This window comes from Fringilla coelebs (genome assembly GCF_963513975.1).
Source record: "Fringilla coelebs genome assembly, chromosome: 5".
NCBI classification, from domain to species: domain Eukaryota; kingdom Metazoa; phylum Chordata; class Aves; order Passeriformes; family Fringillidae; genus Fringilla; species Fringilla coelebs.
Window position 1 is genome coordinate 39,326,479 of NC_140033.1, and position 25,969 is coordinate 39,352,447.

Here is a 25,969-nt window from a genome sequence, read left to right on the forward strand (position 1 = left end):
CTCACCTCAAGTGCCTGGCTCATTACTGTTGGCCTAAGAGATAGATAGCTTGGTGTTTGAACTTCTTGGTCATGCTTTATTGTTTCCAACACTGCGATTCTGAAGCTCAAAGATTTATATTTCTTGCTTCCATTTCTGTCATCACTGAACCCTGTGAGAGTCCTGTCCTGACTTAACTGATACAATACCATGCTCGAATCTATACATGCATACACATAAAAACATTTCTCTAGTTTGTGCTTCATCATCATCTTTGCAGATTCAGCTGCTTAACTTTGCTTTTTCCAAAAACCAAACCAAACCCAACAAATAACCACCCCACCCCACTAAGCTTATTTTTCAGGGGTGGCTCAAAAAGTTCAATTTTTACTAAGAGGAAGATTTTATACTCTTGCAGAGTTTCAAAGATCTATGAAGTAAGGCTCATCTCATCAGGAGGATCCTGAGCAGTCCACTTTTCCCACTGTTAATGTTTGCTATTGCTAAGTATTTTTTGAACATACACAGAGTTAGTAAAATCTCAATGGCCCCAAGTCTGTCCCAGTCTTGGGAATCAAGACAAAAAGCCAGCAACTTCCTTGCAGATCCTTGCATGTCTTGCCTAAAATATCCAACAGCTCTTGAAGCATATCTGATGCCTGATGAGGCTGTGGTGATATTCAAATATTTTTTTTCCAGCTGCCTTGCAATTCCCCAAGTAACTAAATGGAAATTGTTTTACTGAGAAAATACTAGCATAAAATGGTGCCATATTGATGTAACTACTCATCATGTGTGTATGTTTTCCAAAAGCTGGGATAAAATAGAAAACTGTATTTCCAGAGAACTGTGGAAAAGTTACTGTGATATTCATAACCACACTCAAAAGAGACATGGTGAAAAATTTAACATGAATTCCACTACTAAATTTGATCCAAAGTCGCATCCATCGTTGTCAATTCTGAATGATTTGAGAAGTGCAGGAATCTCTGTAATACATACATTTTCAAGATTTTCTGTATGGATAAGTCTACGCAGCTACCCGCTGTTCTAAATTAAGCCATAGCTTTAATTAAAACAAAAAAAGTTAATTTCTTCTGCTTTAGTAATGTTGCTCCCCATTCCAGTTCCTAGTAGAACTCTTTCAAGTTCTCATAAACTAAGTTCATTCCCTGTGCCTTCTCCCCAAAATATGGTTGGTAGTGTCCTGTGGACTGAGCTTAAGACTGTTGTTATGACCAAATGACCACCCTAGGGAGTCCTGAGTTACATCCTCTGCTCCATGTTGGTTTGTGCTTGGATAATGTGGTGTACAGTGCGTTTATAAAGAGCTTTCATGATGGCCCCTACAGAATACTCACAACAATTCAGTGCTGGCTTCTTTGCTAGGCCTTGTCAGCATGAGTATGTGCGAACTGTTGAGCTGTCTAACCTCTGCAGTCGTGATGAAGCAACTGCAAATCGGGAAGGAAAAAAAAAAGGAAACAAACCAGAGCCTCTTTAGAATCATCAGTAAAATATATCAGTCTGTTTGCCACTGGAAGGGTGGCTGTTAAATTGCTCCGTGGCTTTCTCTAATGTGATCTGGGCATGGTCTAGTTCAAAACTCAGCATTTCTTCATGGCTGATGTACTCCTGGAATCTGTCTAAAGGGAATACAGTTTAAAACTCAATTTTGTCTTTATTTTGTTGTAATTCCTAATGCTCTTACTGCTGGGAGACAGGAAGCCAAATCCTGGATGAAGATGCAGATCTTCAAAATTATTTCCCTTTAAGTCTACTCAGTTCAGTATACCCAGCTCAAGAATTAACTGTCTGGAAGACCTCAAGTAAATCACAAAATCTGCCTTTTGCCTTAGTTCCACATCTGTAAAATGGGAATATCATCTTCTACATCACACCATGACTAGAAGATGAAATCCATTAACGTTTGTAAGGTTCTTGTATACTACAGTAATGTGGGCTATGGAAATGCCTTGGAAGCTGGGAGTCAATGGCATTCAGTGATGCAACCAGTAAATGATTCCATCTGTAACTGCAAACATAAAGTACTGTTTTTAAGGGTGAGAAACTCTAATGGAATTTAGATGGCTTGAATGGAATTTAGGTGGCAATACTGTCATACCGAGTTCATTATCAGGTTACAGGATGTGATCTCTACAAGTTCGAGATAAGTCTATTTGTGGATTAAATGAATGGCAGTATTTTAAATGGGGCAGTTTGTGTATTAATATTTCTCAGAACTTCAGGCAGGTATACTTGGTTTTATCTCCCATATACCCGAAGAAATGGCTGTGATGGGAATTCTTTCCTCTGCCTGCTCTCTTACAATGATTTTTAAATTTTACTTACTTTTTAATTATGATCTGCTTGTTAATTTTCCACTCATTTCTGAACTAGTGCACCTTTTAGAAATCAAAAGATTTCCAGAGAAAATTAGGACTGGTATATAGTAATTTCAGCATTTGCTAACTACTTATCAGCTGGTTACTGTTAGCAACTTCAGTTATTCGATGGTCAAGGCTAATCTATTTAATTTGAAAGTAAGATAGGAAAATAAAAGTGATAGCCCTTTCTAATTGCATTCTCTAAAACACTCCACCTGCTAGAGAGGCTTACAGGATGAAAAATTTGCTTAGATATATTCAGTCTCAGTTGAAAGTTAGTAAATTAATTCCAGTCTTTCTGATTGTTTCCTTTACAGCTGTAGGGTAGTGAGATCAGCAGTTTTTTGTATTTTAAATAAACACTGTCAGTCTGAAGCATATCTGAAAAAATCAATAATATGCCAAGTCAGTGCTTTTCCATTCCCTAATTCAACTCTCCCAGACTCGGTTCACCCTAGTTAAATGAACACGATCGTTGTGGTGTGAGACAGACATGCATTAAAAGTTGACTTGGCATGCTAGGACGAGCCTGGTGCTTCCCAGGAGGAAGTGCAGAAATGAGCACGTACCGTCACTCGCCATCTTGCGCGACTGGCCGGATGTGGTGGTGAGCCGGAATCCGGCGGGAAGCGTTTCCGACGCGCCTGGCATCATGCTGATCCCGTGAACCTCGCGCGGCGGGAACTGCCGTCGCCAGGAGGGGCCGCGCCTGAAGTTCTTGTCATCGCTCTGTCAACACAGAGTTGTACTTGATAAAGCAAAATGAAGCTTTTTGATTAACCATCCTGCTGTGTGCTACCTCTACCGCTGCCAAATGTGTTCCATAACAACTACCCTGCCCTGTTGTGTTGCATCCAGTCACTGCAATGTCTTTGAGACATGCTTGTGAAAGGAAAAGCTGGAGAAATATTAAATGCTGGGGTGAAAAGCTCTTCTTAAATCTTTGGATCGATATAGTCAAGGGGTTTAGTATCAGCTATATAGAAGTTTCTTACACAGTGACAGGAAGTGATTTATTACTGCATTAGGAGGCTTACATAAAGTACTAAAAAAGGATTAAACACTCATGTGCATGCACAGAATTCATAGGCATCTGACATTTTCAGCAAATCCTTAAAAGTTTTATTTCTCCTTATGTGCCCAAGTCCAAGACTTAAATATTTTTGCACTGGACTCTTATGTTAAGATAAATAATTTCCGTTGTTTGATTTGAGATTTCCCTTCCCAGATAACTGCCCCAGATCCCACACTATCAATATTGATTAACTTTGAAGAACTTAGAAGAAAAAAAAGCAATAAAGAACAAACTGAAAACCTACTTTTTTCTTTATTTTAAAAAAAGGTGTAAGTATCTTAAAGAATAGACTGCACAGGCATCCCACCCACACATATCCCCCACCACCTCCTGGTTTTGCTCGGGCCAGCAAAATTTCCACTCCATTCTGCATGTTTCCTCTTTGGAAAATGTTTATCTTAAGGTAAGAGTTCAGTGTCAAATTTAGCATCCAAGATGACACAAATATGTAGCCAACCTGAGGTTACTTTAAAAATCTTGATGGGTATTCCTAATTTTTTTTAAGCTGTAACTGACTGTTTTTAACAATGTGAAAATTAACACGTCTTCATGCATTCAATTTAATTTTAATGTTTTTGTATGATATTTTATAAATACTGAAAATAAAATAAATTACTTCCTCAAGTCGTCTTTCAGTTCCTAGTGCTAAAAGGTTGTTGTATTCTCTCTCAAGGATCTGCCGTGCCTAGAGATATCAAAGTAAACAATTAAAATGATTGAAGATGAATAAAAGGTAATAACGGGTACAGATTAACAGAAGTAGCATGAGCAAATTTACCTGTGTGTTTTGTGTTGGAATCTGTAATAATAAAGCTAAACTGCTGTAGTCAAAATTTTCATCCAGTGCTATAAGTGAACCATGTACACCACTTTCTAGAATATTATTTGCATATTCTCGGAGGCCAATGGCTTGTATCCAGCGTATGACTCGATCATTGCTCCATACCAGCACATCTGTAAGGACATAACACCCTGTCAGTCTCCTGATACACCTTGAGAACTTCCAGATTGTGCAGGTGCATGTGTGTAGCTGTGCATGCACTGTGGATGTCTTACTGCTTTGTTTCATACATGAGGAATGCCAGCACAATTCATATATCTTTAGTACGTCCTATTGAAAAACTCTATGTGATTAATTATCTTCAAGTAATGTTTCTAAAGGAGAAATGTGCTTCCAGAGGGGATCTCCATAATGCAATTCCTCCCACTTCCTATATATACCTTTTCAATTTGCAGGCAAGATTTTACAGTGCAAAGGCACCGGAGAAGTATCCATTCCTCAAGGCTTCACGTGTGAGTTTTGTATTAAACATTATGGGAGTTGTGTCAGCACCTTTCACATACTAACATGTCATAAAGTAAAAGATTAGTTCACTATTTTAGAGAGAAACTATTTTTAGTACAGAAAGCCGGTAGAGTTGTTAAGGTCCATACCACCTATAAAGCTAAGGCAACAAAATGAGCTAGGAAACCATTTTTGAGGATTTAGCTATTCTGAAAAAGTATCCTGTCCTGCCTGTAAGATGAAGAAAAAAGTTACTTATACTGATCTTTGGAGTTGTAAGTGGGAGACATAGTACTGAGTTTTCTTTACTAAGTAATGAGGCTTATTCCTGAACCTTTACAAGTCCAGCTGCTGTGGCTGTTCTGGGAGCAGGATTTCTCCATCGCCTGGCTGAGAGCATCTCGCTTTTTGGGGTCAGGATCAGCTGAAACACAGTGGCAGGCAGAGACCAAATCCCGTCTGGGATCATGAATAACTGACCGATGCATGATGAGGTGAAGGAAGCTATGAATTATTGCCCTTGTCCTAGAAGGAACCAGCACTGAAGCCACACTAGAATTTGAGACCAATACCCAATTCCCCTGTGTCAGTCTCCAGCTAAACCCACTTGGGCTGACTGGCACTGATGCCTGCACGTCTAAGGCAAAGTCTTTGCATTAGTGCATGCCATGATGTGCCTTGAGCAAATGCACACTGTCACTGTAGCCCTTCAACTTTTTTTTTTTTAGCTCTTCTAATCAGCATTGTCCTTGAGAAGTGCTAACTGCAGTAGTCACTAGAGCTGGAAAAGCTCAAAGGAATCAAAGGATTCATTTCTGATAGTTGAAAAAACCCCAGCCAGCCTAATTGTTATATATAAAAAGAACCATGCAGTGAGCCTGCAACTGCTCTAGAGAGCTCTACACAGAAAAAAAAATCTTCAGCATCAGCTGTGAAATCTTCTAATAAGGCCAGTTTTGTTAGGAACTATTATTATGTACCAATCAACTGCCTCAGTGGCCAACCCTCCAAGCAGCACTTTCTGTGATACATTCTGACGTAAGAAATCAAAGGCAAAGGTTTTCAAAAGCTGGGGCATAGGGTCCTGAGTGCTCCCATTTTTTAGTGTTGCCCCCAGCACATCCCACTGAACTGCACACTGTTTGGCCTTCTGCTTCTGAGCCTGAAAGAGGTTCAGATAAGATCCATATCCAAAATTCAATTTAGCAAAATATATGTGTGAAACCACCATTCAGAATTGCAGCCTCAAGTTAGCAAAGTACTTAACTGGGCCTAATTAAAGGAGAGAGGATTTGTTCTGAAGAAAGATGGACTTATGTTAGTTTTGCTAAAAGCACATGCTTAAATGCTTTGCTTAAATGGCATGACAATGGGTTAACAGTGTCAAGCTTCAAAAGAAGAAACATTCCCAGTATTCATTCCCAGCAACTATCACCTTTTATTTCATGCTGACTCATTTCTCTTCGCTTTTCCAGTTCTTTTCTATCATAATTCAACCTCTTTAAACACATGATTCCATATTGCAAGCTTGTTCTGTTATTTAAAAAGAAACATTTACAGAGTTAATAAAGATAATTTTGAAGATGGGAACATATGTAGGATGTATTTCCTGCACTTCACATGAGGTGTTTCATAGTACCCATGTACAAAATCTTGAGAACAGAGGGTAAAAAACTCTACAGACTTCAGGAATGAAATGGAAAAAACAAAATGAGTATGTTTGAATAACTGTTTTAGCATAAGAAACCCAAAGCATTAAAAGAAGTAAAAGATCTGAAAAGGTCAGCCCTTGTGAGCCGTGAAATGTTTTGTCAAATCAGGCTTTTAAAAAGTGACAAATCAGACATTATATTAAAAAGAAATCCACTTCTTGTCACATAAACCTCATTCTCCCTAAAGTTTAAATGCCTTTATTTCCATATTTCCAATTTAGCTTCCTAGCTATATCCCTAGGTTACCCAACAACTGTCAAATTGCTTGTATTGTTAACAGCTTTTATGTGCTACACACAATAGCTTTTCATTATTATGAGATCTCAGGGCTTTAAAGCTTAGCCTAGCACTTTCTCATACTTCACACCACTTAAATTATTACTGTTTCTGTATTGTCAAGAGTCTATTGATATATTAATGCGTCCCTGCTCATGACAAAATTTATCTGTACCAGTATCTTGGTTTTTAGAGACAAAATTGCAATGTGGCTGCTATTACTAAAGGAATCTCTCTGAATTCTTTCTGACAGTCAGCCCTTTCTTTTCTGTATGTTTTTCCACACCAAAACAACAGAAATTGTTTTTATTCTGTGCAGCACTGAGCACTAGAGCAGACACAAGCATTTTTACGGGTGAAGTCTTCATGCCCACATACCGATGAAAACTGTCCACCATTTTCAGGTGCACACGCAGATCTTTCTTTGTCAGGTGGTCTAACATCCTCGCATCCACCAGGCATTCCATGAAATAACTCCGGTACTGAGGTAAACCCAGGCTGGGCAGCCATTCGTTACCTATCCACTCATGGTTCATGTCACCATAGGCCAGGGTCTACAGAGAGAAGAAAATGGAGAGGGGGAACAACTCTTGAGTTTGTTCAAGACTGCATCACAGACTGAAAACAAAATATGTCTCAAAGAAAAAAATTATGTTTAAAAAAATTAGTAATTCTGGTTTTGCTTTGTTTTAACACTGGAAGAGGGAACCACTGTGAGATATTTGGTATGGATAGCAGTTTTGCCTGTTGTATCTTGTTTTCTTATGTAAGTTCTAAGAAATTTTTTTCAATTTTGAGTTTTAAATGCAAGCAGATTTGTTACACAATCAAATATGTGTGTTTCATAATCTTGCTTTCAATCAACTTTCTAGAATATTTATGCCAGGCAAACCCTGAACTGTGAACTGGTAATACAAACATGACTCCAGGTAATCCACTAAGGCTTGTTTCTGTTTGTGGGGAAAAGAATTTTATAAATAGTCTAATGACACTTCATAGAGACACACCTGAAGTCCTTTAGAGACTAAAAGTTAATTTCAGTTGTTTGGCACTCAGGCTTACATTTAAATGAGATATTTTCAGCTGTGAACATTTTAAACCTAAATCCATCATATGTAAAGCTCAAGACATTATTCGAGATAGGAGCAAACCGGGTTCCTCCTAGAAACTTGTATGCAGGCTTCATTGTTCAGGTCAAATTTCACTAGGGTGAGGAAGGGACTATATGAAAAAGCCATGCATATGGAGCTATTGTTGTATGAATTGCCCTATTAAAATGCAAAATAGATTTTTACATCTCACTTTTGTTAATTATTTTGTTTTACAAAACAGAACTGAGAACTAATAAATTGCAAGATTTACACTTCCTCAATAGGATCATGCTCAGGATCATTTTCAAGCCTGTCTCTTTGGTTATGTTTTTAATGTAATAAACAAATTAATAACACAATTAAAGCCAGATGGATGTATTATCTACGATGGAAAATATACTCCCCTTTCATCTCATTCTTTTGAGATTTTGAAAAGAAAAGGAATGTCATGATTAAAGATACCGAGATCGTGTAAGTGTGCATATATTAGAGAGAAAAAGTTTAAAAATGTAGCTAATTGGCAGTTCTAAATAAATTATACAATAGTATTTGTAGACTGAAAACTCGGGTGTGACTTGTACAATTGTTCTAATAAAAATGTGGTGTAATTTTAGAAAAGTTAGCTCTCAAATTCATGGCATATTTAACTGTCCTATTCTGAAAAATAAGAAAAATGCTTGCTCTCTAAAACTCTTAACACAGTTTTAGATGGGAGGTAGAATATGTCCCTGGAATGTAGTAATTTCTTTTGTGAAAAATATTCATGACATATGTACCTATTTCTGCTTTACCTAAAAAACTCTCCAGAGAGTATATTCTTTGAGAAGAACTCTAAAATATTTAAATCATAGTTCAGTCTTTGAGATACTGTCACAATAATATATTCCACTATGCATATTGATGCACCCAATTACATTATTATCAACTTTCAGTTTAAAAAAGCCACGTGAAAAATCATACCTGAGCCCAACTGCCTTCTTCAGACTCTTTCTGTATTATCAGCAGGAAGCAATTTGTAAAGCAGGTAAAAAGACAATAAAAATTTGTTATAAAAAGATGTGATTTTCATATGCATGTTAATGAAAATGTAAATATACACATAAAGTGTATGAATAAAATAACTCTGGCCAGTGGCAATGTCCTGGGCTAAACTACCTGGAAAATTATAAGACCAAAACCATAAAATATACCTGAGTTTTCAAGATAAAAAAATCATTATATCTTGGTGAAATTTTACAGCATTATTGAAACACTCTTCACAGTTTCACAATTAAAACACAAGCATTTACCTAAAAATTTGGGCATCAGTGATGTAGTTTTTTGTTTCTAGCTTGATATTAAAACATTAACAATAAAAAGACGTCTTCTTGAGAATGTAAAGGAGCTTCTTACATAACATTTCTAATGGAAAAATTATATTTTTCTGGCTTGTCAGTTAAACTGGATCAACTCTACTTCTTGTCAGTTCAGTGCTGTTATATTTGCATTTATCTTTACCAGCAGTAATAAAACTGGAAATGAGCTCAGTTTAAAAAAAAAAATAAAATTATGAGAATTGGCTTCCTTACTGCTGATGAGAAGACTTTAAATACTATAAGAAACATAAACTTTGAAGAAAAAATTCCTTATTGCATCAAAATTTAGCTCCAGAACCTCTCCCACCATTTATGGGTTTGGCTGAATATAAAGTTTGCCAAACTGAAGATTGTTTTTTTCAGAGACCTCACTGGAACATTGCATCATGTTTCATAAACACATTTATGGAGTTATGATATAATGTTAACAACCAAAACCTAAAATAACATTAAAAAAAGTCTTACTTTACTGTTAAGGGAGAGGTTTGACAAAAAACAATAAATAAATTACACTCTCCATGCACATGAAATCAAAGATCATTAATATCCAAGCATGGAAGAGAAAGACTCAGCATTAATGAAAAAATGAAGTTGTTTAATGCACCATTTGCAAGCCTTTTCTTATTTCTTTCTATGTCAGCAAATACAAAACACCATTTAGAAGAAGAGGGAGTAGTTTACAGGGGAAATGTTGCACTGTGACAATTTCATTTCATTAAGTGAGGTTTGACAGTGGCACTGAAACTATTATATACTCTAAAAGTCCAATACTGGTTTTAGGGTCACACAATTTTTGTGACGGCAATACCATTTGTAAGTTCTTTTCCTGAAAGATTATGCAGGTGTTCTTTAAATTCAATTTCATTACTCCCTGCAACTTTCTAATGGCATGCTTTGGGATGCATCCTACAGAAGATATGGCACCTGTGCTAAAGCAGGAACAGGCCTATCCTCTTTCGAGCACTGAAACCATTTGAAGTGGAAGTGGAAGGACTAACCGTTTTAGCTGGAGCAGCAAGATTTTCCATTTCTTCATGGGTCACCCAAACATTGCCTGAGGGCTACAGACAAGGCCCGCAGGAGGGCAGGTGGGATCCACATTAGGTAAGCAGTGGTAAAGAAGAAAGGCAGCACCACTGTAAGTTAACAGCGCATCACCATCAGCACAACCACGTTCTTGCCGCTACCGAGCTGCAACTAGAGACAACTTTAGACAACTTGGTTTGTATCTTTCATTAGCGGCTTCTGAACAGATGGGATGGAGTGTTACAACTAGAACTGATGGATGAAATCCGGCAGAGCACTGCCACAAAGGAAAGAATAATAATTAAAGCTGCATTTCATAAACAACTGGCAAATGCAACCTTTATGTCACAGCTCTGTGCTCAGGTAAGCTTCAGCTCCCAAAGATTTTCCAGCCTAAATATTCTGCACAAGTCACATGCTCATATTGTGATCTAAATAATGAATACTTCTACCATGTTTTTGTAAATCAAAATGTCAAGATAATTAAATTATAAAGCTATTTGTCCTCATCCTATTGTTTTTCATCAAATGATTACTAGGAAAATAAGGAGAGTCAGGGAGGGAGCATGGGTGTGTGCTATGTTTTCTGGAGACTTGAGATAAATTAACTCCTTTCCTGAGAAAGAGGGGAAGCAGAAAGACTGGAGACTCAGAAATGCACGTTCCAGGGCAGGACAGCTTTGTGTGCACATAGCTACTCATGCAGAATTAAAAAAACAAGGCAAAATATTCCCAATGTTTTTAGCTTGAACATAATATTTTCTCACTTCATAAGTATAAATGCTTTTATCCTTTGAAATATCCTCTTATGCTTTTAAAATCAAAATTAATTTTGTGTAGTAAATCAAGCATCATATTGAGTCCTTACTGCTTTACTTTGGTAAAATACACTGCAACTCACAATATTACCATGGTAATGACACACAAAACTGTTTTCAGGGAAGAAAGTATCAGACAGTGGACTACAATATTTAAAGAGCATGAGCAACATGAAGATAAAAGGGCAGTCAATAGCAATATTAGTGCTGTTGCCCTGTTGCTTATGTAGCTCACAAAGGTATCTGAATTCTAATTTCCACCAAAAAATTCTCCATAAATCCAATGAAGACAACATATTAAAAACATAAATATTATTAACATAATTGTTATTATTGCTTTTCTAATAGAAATCTTGAGTTACACCACTCAAGTAGTAGTCTTTGTCCTTCACTTCTATGCCATGTTTGCCATCTGATCAAGTGTCTTTTTTATTAATCTCCATTCCTTCTTCCATCTCCATTACCATCAGCATCTCTCAGCATTAAAAACTTTCCTTTTGTTATCTTGTTTCTTTTTGTCCTCATCAGTATAGCCTATTTTTCCTGCTTTTTATATATAGCACATCCATTTTTACTCTCCCCTGATCTATTTCCTTGCTCTTTTTGATATAGTCTTGTTTTAGATTTGTATCTTTGTGTGTCTTTACTTGCTTCCCTCCTTTCTGCCACCACTTTTTTTTCCTTCCTCACTGAATGCACAGGCTTCACTTCCACTTTCCAGACTATCCCCTCACACTTCCAATCACTGCTTCTCTTAAAAGCATGAAGAATCTAAAGCCAGCTGATTTGTATTAGATAACATTTGAAAGGGTGCAAAAAGGGGGAATGGGAAAAAGACTCAAAAGAGCTGTGTTCCTATGTAACATCTCCCAACACCTGCCTCCCCTCCACCTCAAAAAAAGAAATAAAGAAAGAGAACAAACAAACAAATAAGAGGCAAACAATCTGATTAGGCTGGTATAGCTGATTTGAAGGAAGAGAAAGGCAAAAATAAAGGCAAAATTACAAATAAGATGCTTGATACTAATTTGGATAACATCAAGGATAATCAAAACAATGACTTAAGAAAAATAAGAATATCTGATAAAAGAAAAACATCAGCAATCAACAATCAAGGAAGTGATGAACAGGTGGTTCTGAGTCTTTATTATACAGTTTTCACTGATTATGAACTTTGTGTTATCACAGAGCCACTCTGGTACTAGAAAAGTTTTTCTGCAGACTCCTGTAGGGTAAAGTGGGAAGAAAAAGTTAGCTGAACAGGACTCACTGTTCTGGATGTTGGAGGTGCTGATGGACTTGTCAATGATACCATCTCCTGGATTGCTAGTCGGAGTTTTAGGCGATGGAGAGGATTGCTGATTCCAATTTCTCTTTGAATCTCAGTGTCGGACAAAGCAGACATGATAGCTCCACTCTTCACGTTGGCACGGCAGGCAGCCACATACCAGGCTGGCATCCCTAGCCAGAGCTGCCAAGAGAAAGGAGATTTCATCCAAAGCACTGCTTCATCTCTCAAATGAAATTACAGTCATAGAATATCCTGGGCTGGAAGGGACCCACTGGCACAATCAAGTCCAACTCTTGGCTCTGCACAGAACAGCCTCAAGGGTCACATCACGTGCCAAAAGCATTGTCCAAAAGCTTTTTAAACTGTCAGACTTTGTGTCATGACCACTAATAACTAATTAATTAGTGACCAATAATAAACAATTAATTTGTCATGACACCTATCAGTCTGAATAAGCACGGTAACACACACAAATAAGTATGAATGTCATAGTCTTTAATAAAACAAAATTGTTTCAGAACCTTTGAAATTGCTATGATTTCCTGTGAATTCTTTTGGCTTTTACTGTAATCAGAACTTTAAAGCAAGGCATGCTCTGAATTATTTTTATAGCTGTCTCCATCCTTTGGGCTACTCCTTTTGTACTATGTTTTAATGACCAAGTACTGGCACAAGTCAGTGTTACTGCCTATCTGATAATCTTATGTACAGAAAATCATCTAAGAGGAATTAAGTAATTTTTTCACTTTTGTACTAAAATGGCTTTCTCTTTTTTAACATGGTGAACTCAAGGGGCACAATCTTGCATTTCTCAGCTTTTATCTTCTGAGTAGAAACTAACCAAGCCCAGTTAAAATAATCAACCTATCAGGGACAGACTTTACAGTAAATTTGGGAACAGTCTGGTACGGTGTCACATTCCAGCTAGGAATACTGGTTAGAAGGTGCAGCAAAATGTGAGCACAGCTTCATCACCTATGGATTTAGAAGATATATATTTATGTGCTTTTACTCTACTTATGTTAGTCTTCCTAGCCTAGGCCAGGAACAGCCCCTTTCTTCATCACTTGTTCTTTCCTTGTAAGAAGACCTACTGAGTGTAAATTATTCTTGTTTTCTCAGCTTTCTCATTTTATGCTGCCTCATTAATATGACTTTCAGTATCTACAGCTCTTTTTTCCCAGAGGAGGTAATTTCATATCATACATATGAGGTTTTTAATCATGGTGTGAAGTATATTATGCTTAGCAAAGCCTGTGAGAAGAGCATAAGCAGTGAATGCCATAATCACTGAGATTTTAGGGATAAAATAATGGAAAACAAATGTACCTAGCTAGGTGCATCTCAAATAGGCCATCAGAATTGGCTGATTCCATTGGTTGTCTTTTTGTTTTTTCTCTTAATAAAGGCTTACTAAAAGAGGACACAAGGTCAAGGAAATGAGGAAATTCACCAAAAAATCTGGAAAGCGGTGATGAATTGAAAGGATTTTCATTTCATTTGACACAGTGGGGGGAAGAAGTGTGTGGTTCTTAAGAGGTTTATACTTTATCTGAGAAATATTTCCACAAAAGACAACTGTTAGATAACTTTTATGTCACAGGGAAAACAGACTTGACTGTCAAGTTGCAGAAGGCTCAGTCAGGCTTTGAGTGCTGAAGTAACACAGAGATTGAGAAATTACTGCATTGTTTTAGTAAATCCTTCCCACTGATGGGATTAGACACTACCATCCATTCAATGCTAGTCTGAACCTAAAAACATGATCTGATTCCAAAAAACTGTTACAAAATACTAAGTTTCATGAAAGAAAAAAAGCCAAAAACAAAAACCAAAAATTATGTAGATGTTGTAGATTTATGTAGACACCCAACTGCACTTAAACGGTCATGAGAAAACAATGCATTTCATCACCTCATTTATTTTAACATTATTTTTTTTCACACATGCACTTGAAAACCAGAAAAGCATAAACACTGGGAATTATTCACCCTACAGAAATAGATTAAACTGTTTGCTGCTCATTAGGTAAATTATTTATTTAACAAAATAAGTAAATTCTTTAACAAAACAGCTGTCTAGCAGAAAATTATGTTAGATGAACAGTCTCTAAAAAGAGAACACAGAAATCATTCTAGACAGAGATCTCAGATATTGAGAGCAATATACTTTTCCAGAATTAAGAAAACACAAAATTCTTAAAATATTTCTCAACTACGCCTGTGCTACATACAAACAACAAGAATAAATGCTAAGGCTGAAAAGCCGTAAAAAGTTTGAAAATTTCACTATATACTTCTAAATTGTGAGTCTTTTTCTCCTTTAATATTTACTTTATTCTTTAGTTGAAGTGACACATATTTTTCTTTAGGAGAGTATGAAATGCACCGATGCTCCCTGAATAAACACACTACTCCTATCCGCCTATCTTTTTGTCATCAGTATTCAATCTGCACTGACTGCTGTGACATAAACTTCCTGTTGAGCTCTCCTGTGCTACTGTCATATTCCCCAAGAACTTCACAGATCCTGATTTCTCCTTACAGCCCCTCTCTTAGACAGTGGGAAGCATATCCTATTTTTCTGAAAAGAATCAAGGGGAAAAAAAAGTAGGGCTTAACTTGTCAAAAACCGCTTGAAACTGCAGATATAATCCTATTTTCTAAGGTCATATACAAATGCTTGTTTTCATTTTGTATTTTTCATTAGGTACCTTCAGCAATTCCAATGTAAAGCAGAATTTTTTTGGACATTAGCTGCTTTAATTTCTCATCTTTAATTTATTCACTAACATATTTCTGTCAAAGGTTTGGAGAGGGATCTCTTTTTTCTTTTGAAGGGGAAAACTTTACAAGGTCTAACTGATGATCAGTGGATGATAGCTAGAGCAGGCAGAAGAAAAGTTGTGAATAGGTAGAGATGCTTGGTATAGTAAGGAATAGACTTGTTCTTTGAGCCAACAAAGAGTTGTTGGCTGAAGTGTTACAGCCTTGCCATGTAAAAGTGACTGTGGATTTGTATAAGAACACTCTTACTTTCTGCCTATTTCTCACCTTAGCATCTGTGTATGTTTTTTTTTTTAATAGTTCCTTCACCTAAAATACTCATTGATTACTTTGTCAAAATTGATGACAGCTCTGCTGAATGTTTTTTCTTCTTGATTTCCAAAACCCATTTGTTTAGGTCCTCCAAATAAAGGACAGCTCTCTGCACATTGGAGTTCAGATATGAAGACACTGCCTGTCAAGTCAGAGAGATTTCAGCCTGGATCTCCTACATTGCAGATGAAAATGGTGAGAGGAAAGCTTTTTTCCCCATTATGTTTTTAAAATGCAGAAAGTTACAAATACCTCCCATTTATTTAAAATTAGCACACCATTCTACATAAAATGTGGAGTTCCTAGACATTTAGAGGCTGAGTAATTCAAAGATTTAAAAACTTTGGTATTCAAGCACATTTCTGGTCCTCATCCCGCTGTATTAATCTGTTTTACTTTTTTCAGCTCTAGTCTCTAATTTACACCAGCCAGTGTCAAAGCCCACATAGTGCTGATGGCACAGCGTGCAGGGGGGGAGGAAGAGGCTGTAACACTCTCTTTTAAGATTTGTAAGGACAAGCACACAGAAGAAGTCTGCAAATGTGACTCACATTTTCAAGTTATGGCCAACACTTACCTCCAGCCAGGCAACCACCGTTGGTCCATCCCACTGTGCAAAAGGCAAACCTTTCCTCCGAGCCTCTTCCAGAAGTTCATGTCTAAAAACGGATCAAGAAATGGTAAATATGTGGAGTTTTGTGTTGGGACAAAAAGATGCAACTCTGCCTTTTTGTGAAGGGTAATAACAGTGAAGCACAATGACAGGCATAGAAAAAGCACAAAACACACCAGTTAACAATACAGGTCTTTCTCCTGTTGAATGTACTCTCAATCTATTCCCAATTCTTTGTTTTTTCTGACATCCTTTTCAATATCTAACATACAAAAGGTGAGGTTTCTGGCTCTTCTTTAGTCAAAGCAATAAAAAAATCGGTATACCCTGTAATAAAAGGGTATCAAAACAGACATTGGTGAAGAGAAAATGGAGGGACTCCTGAGACTAACTTAGCTCTGATCTGGTAATGACTCAGTAAGGCCCAGAACTGGCAACTTCTAGACATGAACTAAGAATAGATGCAATGCAGCTGGATCTGAGAAGTGTTCGTGTTTGAAACACTAAGCCAGCTGTACCAGCTATGCACAACACTAGGGTCTGTGCAGTACAGCTATTCTGTACCTTAAATGTGCCATCTCTGGCTATTTAAGAGTTGATTGTATCTTTGGTAGTTCCATGTTTGGATCATTTTAATTATTGATTATATATAAAAGAATTCTATATGGTTTACTGATGTATATTTTTATAATTATAGAATTGATGTGGTCTCTCAACTTTATATGTGTACATAGATGTCTCTCTATTGAGTTGATCAAATATCAATCCAGCTTCTGTATCTGCAGTTTTTTGGGACTAAAACTGGTGTTTATGAAAAACATCATTCTCAAAACTTAATTGAGACTTTTAATATGGCTATATTAAATACTTGGTATAGTTATGTATAAACTAGTCAGCTAGATGACCAGGAAAATGCTCTATATTAAAAAACATTCAGCTATTTCACCAGACATTTCCACTGTGGTGATAGTGTAGAAAAAGCAGTCCTTCAAATGTCTTTTTTTTTCTGGTATTTAACAACATGTTTTCAGCTGCCTCCCACTGAGCAAAACACAAAAGAATGCTCTCTGCAACAAACTGTAGTGAAAAACAAATTAGACAAGGCTATGCTAATGTAGTATTAAAATTTACTTACATTCCCAAATAACAAAAAAATCTTGGAATTATGGCTTCGATTTTTTTCTGTCCTCTATTACTACAGCCTTTGTAGTTCAGTTATCCCTTGACAATTCATCACCGCCTCAGCAGCCTTTCAAATATATGTACTCTAAAATCACAGCAGATAAAAGCAAGGGAGTGATCTTACTTGTAAGGAGCAGTCATCTGGGGATTTTTGCATTGCCAAGGGGCCACACTGAGAGAATTTGGCTTTAGCAAAAAATGGAACTCAAATAATAGATTTTGCATACAGGTTTAAATCCCTGTCTCTGAATATTTATGGAAAGCAAGCTGCTTTATTGTCTGAGTTTATGCTGTAGTAATATGCAACATTACAAATACTTGACAGCATTACTGAAATTGATACAGCTTCTCCTCCCACACAGCCTTGGCAGCAGACCTTTCCTTTGTCACTCAGATATCCCAAGCCACTGTGGAGCTATCCTTGATTTCTGTGAAAGCATAACCCTCAGTAAAACAAGAAGTTGCTCTCTGGGTACACGAACACCCTGTTACCTTCAGCAGCTGATGGGGATGCAGGAATGCCATATTCCCAGGGAGATAAGTAGTGAATGCCTATGAAAGGTATTCACCTGTCTGCTTAGGAGAGCAGAAGGAAGGCATGGCCAGACTTGGCCACATCCTAGCTACCTGTGGATGAGGTATTTAAGTTGCAGCCTTCCCCTTAGGGAGACACAAGCTTTCAGGAATGCCCCTGCCTCACCTGGCCACTTTTGGTGTCCCATGGCAGAGCATGGACTGCACAAAACCCTGTACAATGTGCTCCTCCCCTACAACCAGCCCAAGCCTGGGGAGCAGCCCCTTCTGCAGCTGGGAGCCCATCCCTGGAGGAACCTGATCCCAGAGTTTCTTTTATCTGAGCTATTCTCTTCAGTTATCCCAGCTGGAAGAGCAGGGCTGGTTAACATGTTAGGTAGAAAAGGAGATCATGGCTTTGAGGGTCACTGGCCTTCCTTGCTTGTGTTGCTCTCCCGCTCCAAGCAGGAAAGCAGCAGCACCTGGACTACAAGGAGGTGGAAGGGAAGTCTTGGCCTCTTGGATTTGGTGTTAAACCTCTGCATGGCTTCAGGAACTGAGATGCCTGAAGAAGAGGCATTGGTACTTTAGGGTCTCACTTCCATGAAAAAATCAGTTCCTTTATACTGGAACTACAAAGCACATATTTCTAGGGAGTCTTCTGTACCAACATCTGTACCAGCCTGAGGCTTGATGCAGTAGCTTACAGTCATTGCAGTGATTCTCAAACCAACACATTCTCCCAGAGTGGGAAAGCACTTCTGTTACTTCAGAGGCAGTCTGGCTCACAGAGCTAAAGGAAAATAGAGCTGTGGTTACTGATTTAAGCTTAAGAAAATGGGGACAGGCCAGAAATGAGATGCCATAAATGTGTGTGTGTGTGTATATGTGCTATAGCCAAAGCCTTTCATTTGATAAACGTAATCCAAATGGTCTTTGCATGTAGAAGGAAATTGCTCTGAATTGAAAATGTTTTTAGCATAAAGATAAAAATCCTGTATTCAGACATGCACATGAATTGTAGCCATCATAAGAGTTGTGCCTCCCTCATTGATGCAGAAGGATAGTAAAAGGACTTTTATAATATTTTCTTGCCTTATAAAGAATTTAATGCTTAAAAACTTATAATTTCTTCCTCAGATGATTCTTATAAACAGCACTACAATATTAACGTTAATGGAAATTATAATTTGCTTTTGGAATATTACTCTTTGACTACTTCTTAATACAAACTAGGAGATCTGTGAAACCTGAACCTTCAAGCCTTCAAACCTGAACCTTTATAAGCTAAAACTAAACTCAGAATTTCTATTTTTTGACTAAGAGATAGTGAAAACTCTAATGAAGAGTGTGGGATTTTTTTGGTCATATGAACTAGCACTATAGAAAAAAAAAATCCACTCTTTCCTTAAGTTAAAAGTATCATGTAGGAAAAAATATGCAGTTTTGACGAATTGTGAAAATCACCTGAAAAATGAATCCAGTGACCTGCCTGTTTTGGAATAGACAAAAATATTTTAGAATGGACAGGATATTGTCTACAGTTGTCCTTATGGGATAGTCCCTGGCTTCCTAAAAACAGAAGGACCCCAAAGCAAAATATCGGTAACCGCAGTTCAATTTTCCTTGCAAAAACATACAATTGATCACAGGAGGAAGAAGGGACAAATACCCTAGAGCTTATCACTCCCTCTTCCCTTCATTACAAATACAGGGTTTGGGGGATCATGAAAAGCATTATACAAACAGTCTAATTTAGAAGGCTCTTTGCAGGGGAACTGGGGATTCTCCCCTCCTCAGACTTTGATGTTACCATGCGTCCATGTGGCATTGGCGAGGAGGAAGGGGATTGAAATGCAATTATTTCCATGCTTGCTTAGGTTCTTGGCAGCATTTGAAAACAAGTTGATAAGGAAAAATTGACATTAATTAGGCATTACTAGAAATGACATTATTTTGCAGATAGAGGTTTAAACCACTTACTACCACTGGAATTAATTTCAAATTAAAGCCATATTTTTAAAGATAACATTATTACTGCCAAAGGAAAAAATCCTCTTCCTGGAGATATTACGGGAGTAACTGGAATATGCTATTTAAAATATATCATTACTCTGAGCCTGGTTTTGTAAAGTCTGGAAATTTCATGAACATCAGCTGCTTAACATCAATCCAAAATTGAGAAATACTTTGTGTGTTTTAGGAAGCATCACATAAAGTGGGCTGTTTTCACATTTTTATCAAAGACAGTAAAGAAAAGTCACATGATGTCAGGTTGTGTTGTAAAGCTCTGTGTTGGAGAAGCAGAGTTGCCTCCCTAGCACTGACTTCTGATGTTTAATCCTCCCCAAAATGACTTGCTAAGGACACTGTTAACACTGGGCCATGTGCCTCAGCACCCCTCATCCACTGGCCAGCTACAACAAACTGCCCAGATCAACCTAAAAACCTGAGAGCACAACTGTCTCATAGCATGGGGACTTCTGAATGCTTGAATAATCAGGAGAAGTACATGGAAGCAATAGGAAGGCAGAAAAAGGGAGTGAAATTATGTTACTGTCCTGCAAATCTACTTCATATGTATTCTCTCATACCAGGGAAATTCTAGCTCTGTATCAGCAGCTGTCACCAATTCATTGCATAAAGCCCAATGAACTTTGTTAAAAACATTAATAATCTTTAAATAGAACTTGTGTGGGATGTTAAAGCTATCTTGACTTAAAGTGTGTCATTCAGTGGCAATCCATTTTCTTCATGAAGACAAGGCTGCCCCCCATGAAGCCAGCAAGCAAAGACAGCTTAGGATCTCTAACACACGTAATGCAAACACTCTGTGCAATACACGACACCCAGACATTGCCTTGATAAAACATAAACAATACTTCAACACAGACCTTCCTATTTCTGCAAGTAATAGGATTTACTCTGATTTCTAATAGGGTTCATGTGAAGAGACCTCAGGGATATTATACTGCGTAAAATATATAATGTCTCCTAATTAAAACATAATGATAAATGTGAGATAAATTGAAAAGGAGTCACAGTGAAGTCAAGAGCCAGATCGTGTTTGTGAAACACCAGCAGAATTGATTAAAAAATTTTTCTAGTGGGTAATTTAGATTTGAAATGGCCTTTAGTCACAGACATTTTCTCAAACACAAAACAGATTGAAGTTTTTACCTAGCAGGTCCTCTGACTATGAACTGACATTATTATGGGTATTGTTATCACCAATATTAAAATGTTTCATTTATAACAAAGTACTGTACTTGATAGCTTTCTAGAAGAGAACCAGGCAGAAAAGACAGACCAAATATATTGCATTTATCTGAGTAATCCTATGATTTCAAGGTAAGATTAAATACATCTGCCGCTTGAAATCTAACATACATTCAAAGTCTGAAAAAAACAGGAGACAGGATTTCTGATGAATTAAACTGGAATTAGATTTTATCCTTTCTATTGTCATTTGCCAAATATTTAAGACATGCCAGAATCCTGTAACTCAGGACATTGCATGAAAAAATAAGAGTTGAACTTGTATAAGTTAATAATATCTAATAAAAATATCAAGTGACATTTTATACATATGTATTTTCCGCAAGACTATAAATGGATTTAAAGTAGGAAGTGGAGTGGGAGGTTGGGGAGAGACTCAAGAGGTCTTATTGCCACACAATGCAGATTTAATTTAATCTGAAAGGATCCAACTGACTTAAAGACTGCACTAATTAAAAAGTACGCCAGATCCCGTTTGAACTTTGACATTTAAGTGATCTGGATTTTAAATTATTGGAAACCCTTGTTCTCCTTTCTGATATCAAATATCAGGTCAGACTGGAAACAATGGACAAAATTCAATCTCCAATATTTTACAAAAGGTTTTTTATTCAACTTTAAGGAGTTTCCAGAAAAAAATGACTGAAATTCAGAAATCGAGATGTAAGTAATAAACAGAATGTTTTTTAATCTATAAAATAAGGAAGTATAATTTCCACATTATTCCAGGTTAAGGAATAACAGTGCTGTGGATATTCCATGTTAGGTGTACATTTAAGTGGTATGCAAACTGAAGGGCAGCATTCTTTTTTCTGAAAGTATTTATTAGGCTAAGTGAAGCACATTCAGGAATGGATAAGACAAACCCTGACAAATAGATCTTCAGAGGGCTAGTATTGAAAACCAAATAAAACAGCTGTGAAATAAGCAGACTTGCATAATACATAGTCTTGCAATCTAGTGTGTATTGTGCTACATCAAAGACCCTCAGTGTTCCCAGGGTGATCAAATGTTATCAAATCTGTTTTTATAAAGCAATTTCATAATCACATGTTATAAATTAATGTGGCAACCCTTGTTCAAAATTAAGTTTTGTACCCTTTCACCTACTGAAATTTCCTTCTTAAGTCTGAAAATTCTTATTCAAGAAGAAATAACATTTCTAAAATAGATCAAAGAAGAGATGAAGATTTTAAACTTGATATCGGGTTAAATACAAAAACCAAAACAAACAAGAAAATGAACTGGTGACAGAGAAAACAGTAAAATTATATGCACAAATAAAATATTTTTGCATATATGTTTGCTTTGAAACAACATGAGTGTTCAAACAGAAAAAAAATTGTGCACTCTGTGAGTCTTTGGTGATTTGATTAAACAGAATTTATGCCTTAACAGTATTTGTTAAACTCATAATTTTTCCACTGACTTTATCTCTCAAATGTCTTTGTGATTCTGGACTTTAGACCTCCCAAAATGTGTTTATTAAAAAGAAATAAAAAATGACAGAAGTTATCTCCAAGTAGTTAACTCATTCTGTCAAGCACTTCAGGAGCAAGTCCTGACCTAAATTTGTGTATGATTTCAAGGTTTTCTGTTTTACTGAGCACTTTGAAAGCTTTCATTTTTTTGCATGGATTCAGTTTTAGTTTTCTGAATGGGTTTGTTACATAAGATTCACGGAAAAACAAAAAAAGTAGGAATAAAACATAGAAAACAAACATGGTGCTGAAGATTAATATGTTCAGCGACCATGGCATTTTAACTTACCCAGATATGCTTTTCATGAGATGAAGAGAGATGAATGGAAAAAAAAAGCACATAAATGTTAATGAACATATAGTAGTCCATAAAAAAAAATAAATAGTATGATAGATAAAATAATATCACCATTATAACTACAGAAATCTTTGTAACTGATCTTTCAATGCTTAGAAGACTGAAGTGCTCTTCTGAGGAGCAGATGAAATTATTAAAATGAGATTTTCATTAAAGTCATGGTGGCTATTTATTAGGAACCGCTCAGCACAGCACATCTTCCATCAACAATACATATTCATCCCAAAGATCTGTAAACACAGCAAATGTGGAGTAGGTTTTCAAATCAAAGCTTTTTTGCTTAGATTTGAATCATTTCATAAGGGTTTTTGTGTAACCCTAAAAATCTTGAAAACCCCAAACCTGTGTATTTATCCAAATTATCACAGATACACAGTAAAATTGAATGGACTACATACCAAGGTTTACTTTTCTATGTGCACTTTAATAATATTTTAGCAAAATATCCCATAGTAATCAAAATTGACCTAGAATTTGTTGTAAAATTTTAATTTTGCAGTTTTAATGTGAATGAGGTATGTTTTAATTTCAGCAGTCATACTAGCACTATATCAGTAGCAATACTGGTATGAATGATTTGCCCTCTAGGTAACCTATTATTGCCAATATAATAGGTACATAGGTACAGTATATGGAGGAGAAAGTAGGATTGCTGTAGTCATTGCTGATAATAAACTTTCTACATCATCCATTAATTGCCATCATAAAAAATAAAATTATAGGCCTGAATGAAACCCAGACACCTCAAAATATTAGATTTCTATTGAAAAATTATTTACAGAGGTCTAGAAGTGCTTGGTAGATATAGTTGTAATAAACGTGAGATGAAAAACCTTTGCTGTGTTTAATTAAGAAGAGGTTGCAGACATTTCAGTCAGTTCAGAAGGGCACTTTTTTGAGGGCTTCAATTTTGCTTTCATGCGTGCAAGATCAGCAAAACAGCTGGGAGAGAGGAGAGAAAGTGCGACACAGAAAAGTAGATGGAAACAAATGACAAATTTATACAAAAGAAGTTTCAGACAGGAAGATTGAGGAAGGGAAGGACAACAAAGGCATGTCATATAAGTAAAGTACTAGGGAGCTGCTAAAAAAAATAATTACCAAATCTATTAAAAAAATAACCAGATGAAAGTAGCACTAGAATTGAAAATGCATTCATGATTCATTCTCATTTTCTACTGAGCTAATTGTAAAGACTGAGGTGATCACCTTTGCTGAAAATGCTTTTAATTTTGAGCCTTCTGCAGTATATTGAAGGAGAACTGCTGTTTGTAACATTTTCCACTGAGTACTCCTTTGGCTATGTGTACAGAGAAACAGGGGCATTGATTGGAATGCAAGTAATTTTCTTGTAGTTTTAATAAGCTGGCAGTTTGCAGTCACTTGGGGACAATTTATGGGACCTGAAGGCTGTGATAGGAGTGGATAGGAGTAGAAGATCAAGGGGGTCATCACTTCCTGAGCATCTTGTTGGAGAATAATAAAATACAGCAGGGAACAATGGACTTTAGGTTTTACCTTTAGGGTATATTTATGGTTTGGGGGGGTTTTTTTTTGGTCATAAGACTACAAATTTATCACCATTTTATTGCATTTTCCTTAGACATATATGAATATAAAAGTTGTGTATAATATTTTTACTTGTTTTACCCATTCTTCCTTTAAATCCTAATTCTACAGTTAATCTGATAGGATACTTACATCTGCTGGAAAGACTTGTTTAGAAAGCCAGCTGTATGCACCAGGGTATAAGCTTATATTTATCCAGAAGTTCTAAATTGCAATGGATAGACTTATACATGTAGATAAGATAGGGACTAGAGCCTCCGGGGTTTATGTTTGATTAAAAAGTTGCAATTTTCTGATACAAATATCCTTATCTTTTATGAGGAAGAGAATTTTAAAAACTTGGCAAAGGATAAAAATACTATTTTTTAAAAATGTATTATTTAATAAATAAAAATATTTTAAAAATATGAGTTAGATATAGAAAAAAATATGTTGTATCATCTTTCCATCATCAGAATAATCTAAGTAAGGTTTAATAATCCTCTGCAAAATAAATACCCATTTATCTTTACAATTGTAATGCTAAAAAGGCTCCAAGTATTAATGTAAGAACAAGACACATTTTTAATATTGCAAAAGCTTTGAATGACAAATTATTTGAAAGTGTTCCAGTTAAAATATTTACTAAAGGAATTAAGTTTAAAAATAAATTTCATCTTTATGTGTCTCCAAGACTAGACACTGATCCAGCCAAGAGAAAACAACACTGCACACAGCAGACAATCCTAAGCTGCATATCAGAACACTGAACACCTCCCCTTCCTTCACCAGAATGGGAAAACAAAAACATTTTTTAGAAAGGGAGGAAAAACTAAAGATCAGGCTAAAAGTTACTAACAACATATCTGAGTGTTTCATAGATAAGATAGAAAGGAACGAAATTAAATGCAAAATTTGAATTTTCCTGAAGATTCAGAAAATAAAAGATTGGGGGTAAAACAGCATTGTATTCTTAAGAGCTACATCAAAAAATAAATTGCATATGTTTAGGATACAATGGTGCTTAATAAGCATTAAGTACACAGGAACATTAGGTGGATGGCACAGAAAAACACCCTAATTAATCCAATTGGATTCATTTTCTAAAATGTGTGCAATTAAAAAAAAATCATTAGAAACAGCTATTTGCATACTGCAGAGGACAGAAATTATTGGTAGTCACAAATACACTACATCAAATTCTAATTGCACTTGCACACATGAAACCTAATTAATTAACCTCATTAAAGGGGCATCATGTGGATTCAAAAGCAATTACATGATAACTGCAGTGTTTCAAACAAAATAGTCCACAGGATTCCACAAAATAGTCTACCTAAATATTTTTTCCAGCTGCTTGTTGACAGAGATCTAAAACTTGGATTTCCCATTAAAAAAAAAAAAAAGTTTATCAAGTGAACTTATCAACATTTATCATTTTTTTGTTTCCCCTAAGTTGAGAGTCAATCTAACATGCTGTTCTCTTCACATGATGTTCCTGCTGTTTGACATGTACATCACAGTAATCAGTAATCAGCTGAGAGAGACTTAACAGCATTGCAATTCTCTCTGCAAAGTTAATTATAAAGCTATGGATACTAA

The 25,969-nt window shown here is 36.3% G+C and overlaps 1 protein-coding gene across 5 annotated transcripts in view; it reads right to left on the reverse strand.

Moving 5' to 3' along the window:
* Positions 1-1,374: 1,374 nt before the first annotated feature.
* The window catches only part of PPFIA2 (PTPRF interacting protein alpha 2), a gene marked incomplete at both ends in the record, with an annotated part of 273,973 nt that continues 249,378 nt past the window's right edge, over positions 1,375-25,969 (reverse strand). For 3 of the 5 annotated variants that reach the window (XM_084206211.1, XM_084206210.1, XM_084206213.1), the window contains 10 exons: positions 1,375-1,433; positions 2,936-3,095; positions 4,058-4,126; positions 4,220-4,395; positions 6,162-6,259; positions 7,093-7,268; positions 8,766-8,795; positions 10,159-10,221; positions 12,275-12,475; positions 15,971-16,052. In XM_084206211.1, coding sequence (XP_084062337.1) covers positions 1,375-1,433; positions 2,936-3,095; positions 4,058-4,126; positions 4,220-4,395; positions 6,162-6,259; positions 7,093-7,268; positions 8,766-8,795; positions 10,159-10,221; positions 12,275-12,475; positions 15,971-16,052 — 1,114 coding nt within the window. Of the gene's footprint in view, positions 1,434-2,864; positions 3,096-4,057; positions 4,127-4,219; positions 4,396-6,161; positions 6,260-7,092; positions 7,269-8,765; positions 8,796-10,158; positions 10,222-12,274; positions 12,476-15,970; positions 16,053-25,969 lie in introns of those variants that run through there. The other 2 variants (XM_084206212.1, XM_084206209.1) reach the window with 2 other exon arrangements.